General features: G+C 36.2%; 1 protein-coding gene across 4 annotated transcripts in view; it reads left to right on the forward strand.

Annotated features, from left to right (window-relative positions):
- Positions 1-13,224, forward strand: part of PRKDC (protein kinase, DNA-activated, catalytic subunit) — a 224,653-nt gene that overhangs the window by 12,789 nt on the left and 198,640 nt on the right. For all 4 annotated transcript variants that reach the window (XM_045789112.2, XM_045789113.2, XM_045789115.2 and 1 more), the window contains exons 11-17: positions 3,181-3,327; positions 5,098-5,262; positions 5,722-5,890; positions 6,203-6,252; positions 6,881-7,006; positions 8,266-8,418; positions 10,260-10,375. In XM_045789112.2, the coding sequence (XP_045645068.2) occupies positions 3,181-3,327; positions 5,098-5,262; positions 5,722-5,890; positions 6,203-6,252; positions 6,881-7,006; positions 8,266-8,418; positions 10,260-10,375 (926 nt within the window). The remainder of the gene's footprint in view (positions 1-3,180; positions 3,328-5,097; positions 5,263-5,721; positions 5,891-6,202; positions 6,253-6,880; positions 7,007-8,265; positions 8,419-10,259; positions 10,376-13,224) is intronic.

The following is a 13,224-nucleotide window of genomic DNA, read 5'->3' on the forward strand; positions in this document are numbered from 1 at the left end:
GAGAAATGGCAATGAGGAGGTAGAAGGAAGAAAGGCCGGGGGATTGAGGATCCTCTGAGCCAGGGGCAGCCATGTGGGGGTGAGGAAGCATCTCCTGAGAGGTGAGGGCCAGCTGTCATGTTAAGATGTTTATGTTGTACCCTACTTCAAGAACAAGAAGAGTCCATTTGCCCTTGTGTATTTTCCATCTAGTTAGGGTGTGATTGTAGAATTGAGCCTGCAAATTTGGAAATGTATCTCAGTTGGCTAGAGGGAATATACTTGTGGCTCTGAGAATCCAGACATGTCTAGAAATACTTGATGTTCAGGCCAGGTGTTACGGAATTAGACTGGTTGGGTTGTCTCTGATGGAAAACTCTTTTAAGAGTCACCAAAAGGGGCACCGGGGTGGCTGAGTCATTAAGCGTCTGCCTTCAGCTCAGGGCGTGATCCCAGATCCCTGCTTCACTGGGAGCCTGCTTCTTCCTTTCCCAATCGCCCTGCTTGTGTTCCCTCTCTCGCTGGCTTTCTCTCTGTCAAATAAATAAATAAAATCTTCAAAAAAAAAAAGAGTCACCAAAAGTGTTGTTTGGAGCAATGTTATAAATGGTAGTTAAATTTACAAGCTATTCCATGAAGACCTATCTGAACGGCGGCACAGAGTATCCCGTTGTAGGGATATACACAGTCTGTTTATGGACAATTGGGTTGTTTCCACCTTGGGGTTATTTTAAATAAACAGTTAAGAACATTGTGACAAAGTGTTTTTGTGGACATACATTTTTACTCTCTTGAGTAAAAACCTAGAAGTGGAATTACTGGATCATAAGGTAGATATATATTAAACTATAAGGAACTGCCGAACTCCTTTCAAGCTTGTTGCACCAGTTTAATTCCCACCAGCAATGCATGGGAGCTTCTGTTAGCCCACTTCCTCATTAACACAGGGTATTGTTGGTCTTTTCAATTTTATCTCTTCTCGTGTGTACGATGTTACCTTACTGTGGTTATAATTTGAATTTCCATGGTGATTGTTGATAATGATCTTTTTTCCTATAGTTTCTAGCCTTCATATATTTGTGAGGTATTCATTCAGCTATTTTGTTTATTTTAAAGTTGGTTGTATATCTTTTTATAAATTGTGAGAGTTCTCTACATCTAAAAATATTGCAAATAATTTCTGTGGCATCTTTGAAAAAGCAGATGTTTTCTTAGGAGCATCTTTGAAAGAACAGATGTTTTAAAGTTTAAGTCCAGTTTACCAGTTTTCCAACTTGTTCTTCCTTTCTACGTCCTAAGAAATTTTTGCCTATCTCATAGTCATAGAGATTTTCTCTAGTTTTCTTCAAGAAGTTTTATAGTTCATAGTTTCAACATTTACATTTAGGTCTGTAGTCCATTTTGAATTAGTTTTTGTGTATGGTGTAAGGTAAGGGTTGAAAGTTGTTCCCCCCCCCCATTTTTAGCTGTGAGCATCATTTGATCATTTGTTGAAAAGACTCTTCTTTCCCCAGTGACTTACCTTGGTACATTTGTCAAAAATCAATTGATAGGGTTTATTGGTGGATTCTCTATTTTGTTCCATTCATCTGTCTGTTCTACAATAGTACCTCACTGCCTTGGTTATTCTAGCTTTATGTTAAGTGTTGAAATTAAGTGGTGGATGTCCTCTAGCTTCGTTCTTTTCCATGATTATTTTGACTATTATATGTAAATTTAAACATTACTCGTGAGATAAAGAAATTTTTCAATAGATTTATATAAAGTTCTTATAAACATTGTAGGATAGCAGCATAGAATTAAAAAAAATAGAAGTGTTCAAAGAAGACTGTTAAAATCTTCTGAAATCCTACCATTAAGAAAAAAAAAATCACCATTTTAGTGGCATTGCTTCTAGACCTCCCCCTCCCTTTCTCTGTCCCTTACTCTGTCCTCCTTTCTCTCCCGCTGTACTTCCTTTCATTCCCTTCTCAAGGGAAAGGAATGGGGATGGAAGAAGAGCAATATCTTGACATAAAGGAATATTCATAATTTCTGTGACTTTATGATTTTCCGTTGTGGTGGGTATGTTTTCCTGATAGAGTGTTGAGAGCTGCATGATTAATTTGTAATGGCAACATAATTGATACGTACAATTATATTTATATTTAAGTCGTATTTATATTTGTCCTCTGTTGTTGGATAATTGTTTCCAACTTTTTGCTACTATATGCAGAAAACAATTGGATAATAATGTATAAAAAGGATGTTTGCTGAAAGCACAATAATAAAAAATTAGAAACAGTTCATAAATGTATAAACATTTTAGTATATTCATAAAGTGAAAAACTATTCTGTGATTAAGTAAGTTGATAGTGTTTCCTAACATCTTGAGGAACATGTTCCTGATATGCTTGTGAAGAAGGAAATTTTGAGGCAGAATATATATAATACCCCATTCTTCTAAAATAAATGGGGTTTCGTGCAGGATTAGGGTGTGTGTGTTGGTAGGTTGGCAATGAAAGGTGGATATCTTTTTTCTGCCTTTGATAATTATCTAGATTCTTTCCATACTTGTCTTTGTGGACAGTCTTTATGCTGCAATTAGGAATGATTTTTTGAACGTTTGTATTAGTTCTTGCATTTAGATTACTGTCACAGTGTGGTTAGGTGGAGATCGACTTGCTTCTCAAAGTACTTTTTTCCCTTGCCTCACCTAATTCAAGCTTTACAGTGTGTAGCTTATTTTTTTTTTGAAAGATGAGATGCTTTGTGTTTCTGTCTGATTGTGAGTCCTGAGCTCTGTTTTGTGTTGCCCTAATGAGACACTGGGTCTGTTAATTCTGAACTCGCTGGCTGCTGGGCCTGCACGACTCTACACCATGCTGTGAGTTACAGATGAGCTCTAACTATGCTTTCTGCTTCATCAGGGAGCCTAACTTCAAAACCTGGTTTTTGTGCATGTCTTCCTGCACTGGCCTGGTCTCCTTCAGTGCTTTTCTCCAGGGAAAATGCATCACATGCAATAGAGAGTGTCTTTTCTAAACTTGATGCAGACTAAGCAAATTGAAGCGGTAGTTCTTTATCAATAAAAGCGATTGTGTGGAATTATAACAACACATTGATAGTATCTAATTAAACAATTCTAGCCTTTTTACATTTTAATAGATTGCTTTGTTTTCCTATTGAATATTTCTAAAAAGTAAATATTATTATTTGCAGATTTCTTTTATGGTGGCGAAAGATGCAGAAATGCATAAGAGTAAGCTACAGTACTTTATGGAGCAATTCTATGGAATCATCAGGAACATGGATTCAAACAGCAAAGATTTATCCATTGCGATTCGTGGATATGGACTTTTTGCAGGAGTATGGCTCGTTAATTTATTCTTTTTAGTTTCATTTTGACTGTTTAAGGGAATATAATTTATTGCATTTTTGAATAACATCTCACACTTGTGACAGTATTGTACTTGCTTTGTTGTTAACTTGTTTTTTCAATGCCAGCTATGTATTAGGATTCTGTATACATATTATTTCAAATTTTTGTAACTCTCCTACAAGCTTTTAGGAGTATTATTCCACTTTACAAATGAGGAAACTGAGACCTAGAGAAATTAGGTAACTTGTCAAAGGACACACAGTTAATAATTGACAGAACCAAGATGTAAATTCAAGTTTGAAGACTTAAAACACCATGTTTTTTCTACTGTGCTATGCTGCCGATTATTTATGAAGTAAAATTATAGTTGATGTCACTCAGTGTTTTAGAAAGAGAGGTTCTTACGACAGAAGTATATTTAAGAGTATTGATGGGGTACCTTGGTGGCTCAGTCAGTTGAGCGTACGACTCTTGATTTCCGCTTAGGTCATGATCTCAGGGTTATGAGAGGGAGCCCCGCACAAGCTCTGTGTTGGGCGTGGAATCTGCTTAAGATTCTTTCTCTCCCTTTCCCCCTTCCCCCTTCTCTGTCTCTCCCCCTCCCTCTCTCTAAAAAAAAAAAAAGCATTAAAATATATCGATTATAACTATAGTTATTTCCCTCTTAGTGGATCTCTGTGACTAATGCTTTATAGAGAAAATCACTTGCTACCTGTCTTTCTACAGATCTACCCATCAGCGTCTACTCCATTAGAGTCCTTCTTCCCAGCTTAATACTCTCACTACTCATTCCATTTCTGATCATTTTCTCATTGGCTTCCAGATGGTCCTTCCTCCTCTTGCTCTTTTTAATCTTCATCTTCATTTGTCTCTGTTGGCTCCTTTGAGTATATACAGGGCAGAAGAACCAGTATGTGAGAAGGCTCGGAGGTAAATGAGAACATGGAATTTTCAACTTCATACACTATGGTCTAACCGACTTCAACTTGTTCACTGTAGTTAGAATATGTTCACAGTGTAGCTGGAGCATGACAGACAAAGAAAAAGGGAGAGGACTCTAAAAAGATTAACTAGTCAGATCCTCAGGGAAGCTAGATTAGATCTGAGGTCCGAAGAAGCCTTTGAAAAATCTGAAGCTAGGTAGTAGCATTATCAGATTTTGAGTTATAAAGATGGCTCTGGGTGTAGTGTATAGGGCGGTGTAGTAGCATTTTCCAGCTTTGAGTTTACTTCTCAGTTTCCCTCTCTAGGTGACTAGCCTAATAGGGCACAGACAGCATCTCATTTGTCTTTGATAGCTACCATCTAAATCTAGAATAGTTGACCATTAATAGATTTTTACGTATAGGGGCGCCTGGGTGGCGCAGTTGTTAAGCATCTGCCTTCGGCTCAGGGTATGATCCCGGCGTTCTGGGATTGAGCCCCACATCACGCTTCTCCGCTAGAAGCCTGCTTCTTCCTCTCCCACTCCCCCTGCTTGTGTTCCCTCTCTCGCTGGCTGTCTCTGTCAAATAAATAAATAAAATCTTTTAAAAAAATTAAAAAAAAAGATTTTTGTGCATAAATACATATTTAGAATATTATTATGGATTATTTTTAAAAGCATCTTTATGAGATATATTGTATTTTATAACTTTCATCTCCATTAAAAAGCTTATAATATTCAGCTTATAATCACATGGCTTAACATGACAACTTAAATATCATTATTTTGGCATTGATAAGATTGATAAAGACTTTTTTTACCTTTCCAAAAGCCTTGCAAGGTTATAAATGCGAAAGATGTTGACTTCATGTATGTAGAGCTCATTCAGCGCTGCAAGCAGCTGTTCCTTACCCAGATAGACACTGTTGATGACCACGTTTACCACATGCCAAGTTTCCTCCAGTCTATTGCAAGTGTCTTGCTTTACCTTGATACAGTAAGTGAAATAATTAATTAAACTGAGCATGACTTTGACTGTTCAATCTCAGTTCTTTAGATAATTTCATGGAGTCATATAAATTGTATGCATTTAGTACAGGCACCATTGTGATCAAGGTGACATTTTTAATTAGTACTTTGTGTTAATACAATTATTGTCATGAAACTTGACTTTTTGTTATCCAAAGCAGGAAAAATTATTTGTTACTCATTTTATCTTTCTAAAAGATTAAGATTGCTCGGGATAGAATTGCGCCTTAAGTATCATTCAAAAAGCTTTACTCTGATTTTTTTAGGCAGTCACAATAAGTATTCAGCTTATCAGTAGATTAGATATAAGCCAGGTTTTTCATTTATCTAACATGTATCCACTTGAGTTGTAATTACTTTGGATATTTGTATTATTCCTATATTTATTCCCTCTTCTAACTCTTAGTTTGCTCTCCATTTCTGGTAGGTTCCTGAGGTGTATACTCCGGTTCTGGAACATCTCATGGTGGTACAGATAGACAGTTTCCCACAGTATAGTCCAAAAATGCAGTCAGTGTGTTGTAAAGCCATAGTGAAAGTTTTCCTAGCTTTAGGGGGAAAAGGACCAGTTCTCTGGAATTGCATCAGTACCGTGGGTAAGTTTGGAACTCACCCTTATTTTTATGATGATGAATGACGAATACTTAACATGTTGTTTGATATAGATACCATTCATATCTTTTGATGTCTCTTGGAAAACTCATGTTTTGGTAGATCAAAACCTTCTTTTTCCATCCTTTTTTTGAATTTTTTCAAAAAAATTTTGTTTCTGAGTCTTAATAGTCCAAAATTTTAAACTAAAGGTATTAAACTAAAAGGAAAAAATTGAGAGATATAGTTACATTCAGTGAAATAATGGTTTATTTTTTGTTGTTTCCTTTATTTTTGTTTTCATTTTCTTTTTTCAGTGCATCAGGGTTTAATCAGAATATGTTCTAAGCCAGTGATCCTTCAAAAGGTAAATTCCGAATCTAATGTTTTGGTATTTAGTCTTTTGTTACTGAAAGTTAGAAGTGATACTGGGGTTTTTAGTGTGTAAATACACAAAAATGTCCTTTTAGCTGTTAGCCATGCATCACATTTTGAAAAGTGTAGGACGTAATGCCCCTCTATTTTTTCAGGTGAGTAAACTTCTCCTAAGTTATGGAACATCCTTAAATGTGACTTCACTATTATTTACACAATTTTATAAGAAGGGAATGTTTTCTATCTCGAAACTCTGAGACAGAATTGCTTAGATGTGTCATGGAAAGCATATCGTAGTTACTTGAAGTTATAGGAAGTAGGTTGAGGTGGAAGATTGACCTGAGTAGGAAAGTGAGATAAATGACTCTTAACACATTCCTTAGGTATTATTTTGAAATATTTGTTCTTGCATCACTATTTTAGTCCCTATTGGAAAAATCATGATTTCTTTTTCAGCTTGCTTATTATCCTTTCATGCTATACTATCTTTCTAAATCAAATTGTAGTCTCCTACTAGCAAGTGTTTTAGCTTAGAAGACTCTGAAAATCAGAACATTCTGGCAGCCGTGCTTATTTTGTGAATCCACCAGTAAATATTGGTGTGTTGTCTTCCTGCCCAGGGTGTTGAGTCTGAATCTGAAGACTATCGTGCATCAGGGGAAGTTAGAACTGGCAAATGGAAAGTGCCCACATATAAAGACTATTTGGATCTTTTTAGAAGTCTCCTGAGTTGTGACCAGATGATGGTAAAAATGACTATTTTAAAGTTATGAAAGTACCCTTTTTCCTCTAATTAGTCTCCATAGTTTTACCCTTAGGACTTTCTTATTTCAGAATTAAATTTTACTAACTTTTCCATTGTTTTTTTAAAAAGTACTTTGAGTAATAAAAAATTAAAATGGTATAAGAACAAAATCATAGAACTTATGTAAACTTAATAATTGCCATAGCTGAGTCCTCATTTCATCCTTGGGTAGCCAGTGTAGTATGTTTGATGCTAAGTTATTCTTCCTAACAGATCCAGCCTCTTAGGTAACAAAAGTATAACAATATTGTTACCATGGAAGAGCTTGGTGTTATTTGTTAAAGGTGAAGATTAAAAAGAGATAAATCTCACTGATTCAGTGGGTGTGAAGAAGATTGGTGTACAGTTATTTATGTTATTTATGATTAGAATAATGCCTTCTGCTTAATGTTTCTGGTAGATGTTTTCTTGGATGTCAACTTTAAGCCTGGTTTTTGCCACCGTTTTATCATAGACTTTGACAAAACATTACAGCCTAGGAAAAACAATATTTGTCCATAGATGATTTCTATCCTGTGAAAAATCTTGTAAGTTTTTATTTGTTTTCATATTGAGGTAAAATAGTTTAACAGTGTTAGTAATTTTACCTACAATATTTCTTTCTTATATGTGACATTAAATATTCCTATATTTTGAGGTCGAGTTGCATAGAATATTTGAGTAAAGGCAGAGTAATTGGCCTATATTTTTGGAATAGTAGAATAGTTTCATTTTCATAGAAATGACAAATTATACTTTTAAGTCCATTCTGAGAGTAGGTATACATTTATTCACATGTATGTATGCTTGCATGTATATATATGTGCATGTGTGCATATTTATATGTATATATATAAATGTATATGCATGTGTATTTCTACAAACATAAGTACACAATGTGTGTGTATAGTATACATATGTGTTTTTACACACGCACAGACACACACACAGACACATTGATAAATGCTTTGACAAGGATTGGCCTAAATCTCATTTGTTACTGTGTACTTAGTAAGTATCTGTTACATGCCTGGGTAGGTCATATCTGACTGAAATGATACTGTCCTAATTTAGGAAAGTGTCTTGGAGCTTGAAAACTTCCAGGTAAATCTGCTACAGTTTACACAGAAGTTTCTGTGATGCCTAAATATGCATATACATATATGCCTTGATACTTTTTTGCATAAAATTTTGAGCTTTATTATTTTTCTTTATTTAAAGGATTCTCTTTTAGCAGATGAAGCATTTCTCTTTGTGAATTCCTCCCTTCAAAATCTGAATCATTTGCTATATGATGAATTTGTCAAATCAGTTTTGAAGATTATTGAGAAATTGGATCTTACGCTAGAGAAACAGAATGTTGGGGAACACGAGGTTAGAAGTTTTTGTCAATAATAATTTTGCATCATTTTTATACCAGCTCTCTTTGTATGCAGGCATCCAGGGGAAAATACCACATTTGTAGCACATTGCAGGAAATGATTTCTGCGGCATTCATGTGTGTTTATTGATACTTTGCTGTTTGAATAGCCCAATGTGTAGAAAATGTTATTCCTAGATTTGTTCAAAAAGTAATTTATATGTTTAATATTTTAAAACCATTTATTTTAAAAAGTTGTTTACTAGGCTTGTTACTCATTTCTTAGAAATAGTAAAGAGTCAACTCTTACCTTGCATAGAGGTGACTTTTTGCAGTAGGATAGGGAAGCCTAGGATTCCTCTTGTTTATAGCTAAGGAAACTCCACAGTCAGGGTGCAAAGTATTAAATGTATTCTTGAGATAGTAGAATATAGGCAATAGTCAGGAAAGGAAGAATACACCCTCCCTTTTTTTTGTACCAGATTTCCTGGCCTGGATGGAAGGTAAGTCATGGTTTAAGGCCGCCAGCTAGAAGCTGCTCTGCTCTTATCTGAGGGCAAGTTTTAGTAAAACTATTGTAACAACAATTTCGCATGGCTTGAGTTCCAGTGGAAAACATCTAATTTGCTTTTCAGCCCAGTGATTTTTTTTTTCTTAGATTAGATTATGCTTGTTAGTACATGTGTACTTCCACTGCAATACCATGAAGTTAGACAAGAGATAATGAGGTGGATATGCAGAGGATAAAAAAAAGGAAGCAGTAAAAGGCCATTTATCACATTGACTATATTGCATTTGTATTATTCTGTTTTTTATTCTGGTTGATGGGAACACTAGTGTGTGTTTTACTGCTTTTTATGCTTTGTGTATGTCTAAAAATAATTTCATTGAAAAACGTGCTGAAAGGGGCTTCCTGGAACTGTGTCAGCCAACAAACCTGCTTCTTAGGACACATGTGTTTGTCACTTTTGTTGTCTTCAGTGACTTCCCTTGCACTTTCTTTCTCTTCTTGTTTTCTGCTCTCTTCTGTTTCCTGGCCTTTTTAGTTCATAGGTCAGGTCAGTGGTCACCTCTGGGAGCATTTCCCAAGTAAGCCTATACCTCCTTTACACTTCCAGTCTGCATTTCTTTCTTTCTTTCTTTCTTTCTTTCTTTCTTTCTTTCTTTCTTTCTTTCTTTCTTTCTTTCCTTCCTTCCTTCCTTCCTTCTTTCTTTCTTTCTTTCTTTCTTTCTTTCTTTCTTTCTTTCTTTCTTAGATTTATTTATTTATTTGAGAGAGTGAGAATGCACGTGTGCACGCGAGTTGGGGGAGGGTCAGAGGGAGAGAATCTCCAAGCAGACTCCCTGCTGAACGCAGAGCTCAACACAGGGCTTGGTCCCAGGACCCTGAGATCATGACCTGAGCCAAAATCAAGAGTTGGCCGCTTAACCGACTGAGCCACCCAGGCGCTCCCCAGTCTGTATTTCTAACTGCTTGTTTAACATTTCCACCTGAGTTTCCTAACACAAGCACAGTATGTTCATATAAGTTACTGTTACTTAACACTGTAAGTTATTCCTCTGTTTCTCAGCTTGAAACCTCCAGGTCATTATTGACACTTTTGGTGTTCTGAAATTCTACCTCTGTCAAGGCATCATTGCTTCAAGAAGTTATAGCGCCCCCCACTTTGTATTTTTGTGTTTGTACCAGTCTTTTATCACTTCACTTTGTCACTTCCTATGTGTCCTTTTCTTTAATGTTTTCTGCAAGCTCTGTCAGCTTTATTAAATTGCATTAGTTGTAATTTTAATTGAGGACCCATCTGTACCTTTCTCACTTTGATACAATGTTTGTTTGGGTATATCTACTTTTAAGGATGAAAATGGAGCTACTGGTGTTTGGATGATCCCGACCTCAGATCCAGCTGCTAACTTGCATCCTGCTAAGCCCAAAGATTTTTCAGCTTTCATTAACCTGGTGGAATTTTGCAGGTATTTTTAAAAAATTCTAATTATTTAAGGTAGAAATCATCAGTTATTGGCTGTAATATAGGATAGGAAAATCACTTACATAGATGTATGAAATGAAATAGTAAAAGACTTAAACTCTAAAATTGCTTATATGAACCATTAAAATATATCTAAACGTACCAGCTTAGAATTACCATTGTTTTTCTTTAAAAGGTGCTCAGGTAGGGAAATAAAGGAATACGAAAATATTTATATAATTGAATCATACACCTTTTTGATTATGTCCCTTATAATTTTGAAGCTGAATAAAAATATATGGTAAAAATTCTACATTAAGCTTCTATTTTTATTTACTTATTTATTTATTTATTTATATTATGTTATTTTAGTCACCATACAGTAAGTACATCATTAGTTTTGATGTGGTGTTCCACGATTCATTGTTTGCATATAACACCCAGTGCTCCATGCAATACATGCCCTCCTTAATACCCATCACCAGGCTAACCCCCCCTCCCCTCTGAAACCCTCATTTGTTTTCCCAGAGTTCATCTCCCCGTCTTCCCCCTCTTCATTTTTCTCTTCCTTCTCCTAATGTCTTCCATGCTATTCCTTATGTTCCACAAATGAGTGAAACCATATGATAATTGTCTTTCTCTGCTTGACTTATTTCACTTAGCATAATCCCCTCCAGTTCCACCCATGTTGATGCAAATGGTGGGTATTCATCCTTTCTGATGGCTGAGTAATATTCCATTGTGTATATTGACTACATATTCTTTATCCATTTGTTGAAGGGCATCTTGGATCCTTCCACAGTTTGGCTATTGGGGACACTGCTGCTATGAACATTGAGGTGCATATGGCCCTTCTTTTCACTATATCTGTATCTTTGGAGTAAATACCCAGTAGTGCAGTTGCTAGGTCATAGGGTAGCTCTATTTTTAACTTCTTGAGGAACTTCCATACTGTTTTCCAGAGTGGGTGTACCAGCTTGCAATCCCACCAACAGTGTAAGAGGGTTCCCCTTTCTCCACATCCTCGCCAACATTCGTTGTTCCCTGTCTTGTTAATCTTAGCTATTCTGACTGGTGTAAGGTGGTATCTCATTGTGGTTTTGATTTATTTCCCTGATGCTGAGTGATGTTGAGCATTTTTTCATGTGTCTGTTGGCCATTTGTATCTCTTCTTTGGAGAAGTGTCTGTTCAGGTCCTCTGCCCATTTCTTGACTGGATTTTTTGTTTTTTGGGTGTGGAGTTTGAGAAGTTCTTTATAGACCTTGGATACCATCCCTTTATCTGTTGTCATTTGCAAATATCTTCTCCCATTATGTAGGTTGCCTTTTAGTTTTGTTGACTGTATCCTTTGCCATGCAGAAGCTTTTTATCTTGATGAAGTCCCAATAGTTTATTTATTTTTATTTATTTATTTATTTTTTTTTAAAGATTATTTATTTATTTATTTGACAGAGATAGAGACAGCTAGCGAGAGAGGGAACACAAGCAGGGGGAGTGGGAGAGGAAGAAGCGGGCTCATAGAGGAGGAGCCTGACGTGGGGCTCGAACCCGGAACGCCGGGATCACGCCCTGAGCCGAAGGCAGACGCTTTAACCGCTGTGCCACCCAGGCACCCCCCAATAGTTTATTTTTGCTTTTGTTTCCCTTGCCTATGGAGACGTGTCTTGAAAGAAGTTGCTGTGGCCAATATCAAAGAGGTTACTGCTATGTTCCTCTCTAGGATTTTGACAGATTCCTGTCTCACATTGAGGTCTGTCATCCATTTTGAATTTATATTTATATATGGTATAAGGGAATGGTCCAGTTTCATTCTTCTGTATATAGCTGTCCAATTTTCCCAGCACCATTTATTGAAGAGACTGTCTTTTTTCCACTGGATGTTTTTTCCTGCTTTGTCAAAGACTAGTTGATCGTAGAGTTGAGAGTCCATTTCTGGGTTCTGTATTCTGTTCCATTGGTCTATGTGTCTGTTTTTGTGCCAGTGCCATGCTGTCTTGGTGATCACAGCTTTGTAATATAGCTGGAAGTCAGGCATTGTGATGCCCCAGCTTTGTTTTTCTTTTTCAACAATTCCTTGGTGATTCGGGGTCTTTTCTGGTTCCATACAAATTTTAGGAGTTTTTGTTCCAGCTCTTTGAAAAATGCCAGTGGTATTTTAATAGGGATGGCCTTGAAAGTGTAAATTGCTCTGGGCAGGATAGACATTTTAACAATGTTTATTCTTCCAATCCATGAGCATGGAATAATTTTCCATCTTTTTGTGTCTTCCTTAATTTCTTTAGTAAGTGTTCCGTAGTTTCTAGAGTATAGAACCTTTACCTGTTTATTTAGGTTTATTCCTAGGTATCTTATAGTTTTTTTTGCTATTGTGAATGGAATTGATTCCTTAATTTCTCTTTCTACAGCTACATTGTTAGTGTATAGAAATGCAACTGATTTCTGTGCATTGATTTTGTATCCTGCCATGTTGCTGAGTTGCTGTATGAGTTCTAGTAATTTGGGGGGAAGTCTTCTGGCTTTTCCACATAAAGTATCATGTCATCTGCGAAGAGGGAGAGTTTGACTGCTTCTTTGCTAATTTGAATGCCTTTTATTTCTTTTTGTTGTCTGATTGCTGATGTTGGACTTCTAGTAATATGTTGAACAATAGGGGTGAGAGTGGGCATCCCTGTCATGTTCCTGATCTTAAGGGAAAAGGAGAATGATATTTGCTGTGGGCTTTTCATAGATGGATTTTATGATATTGAGGTATGTTCCCTCTATCCCTGTACTCTGAAGAGTTTTAATCAGGAATGGATGTTGTATTTATTCAAATGCTTTTTCTGCATCAGTTGAGAGGATCATATGGTCCT

This window comes from Ursus americanus, chromosome 9 (genome assembly GCF_024610735.1).
Source record: "Ursus americanus isolate L20-20 chromosome 9, mUrsAme1.1.p, whole genome shotgun sequence".
NCBI lineage: Eukaryota > Metazoa > Chordata > Mammalia > Carnivora > Ursidae > Ursus > Ursus americanus.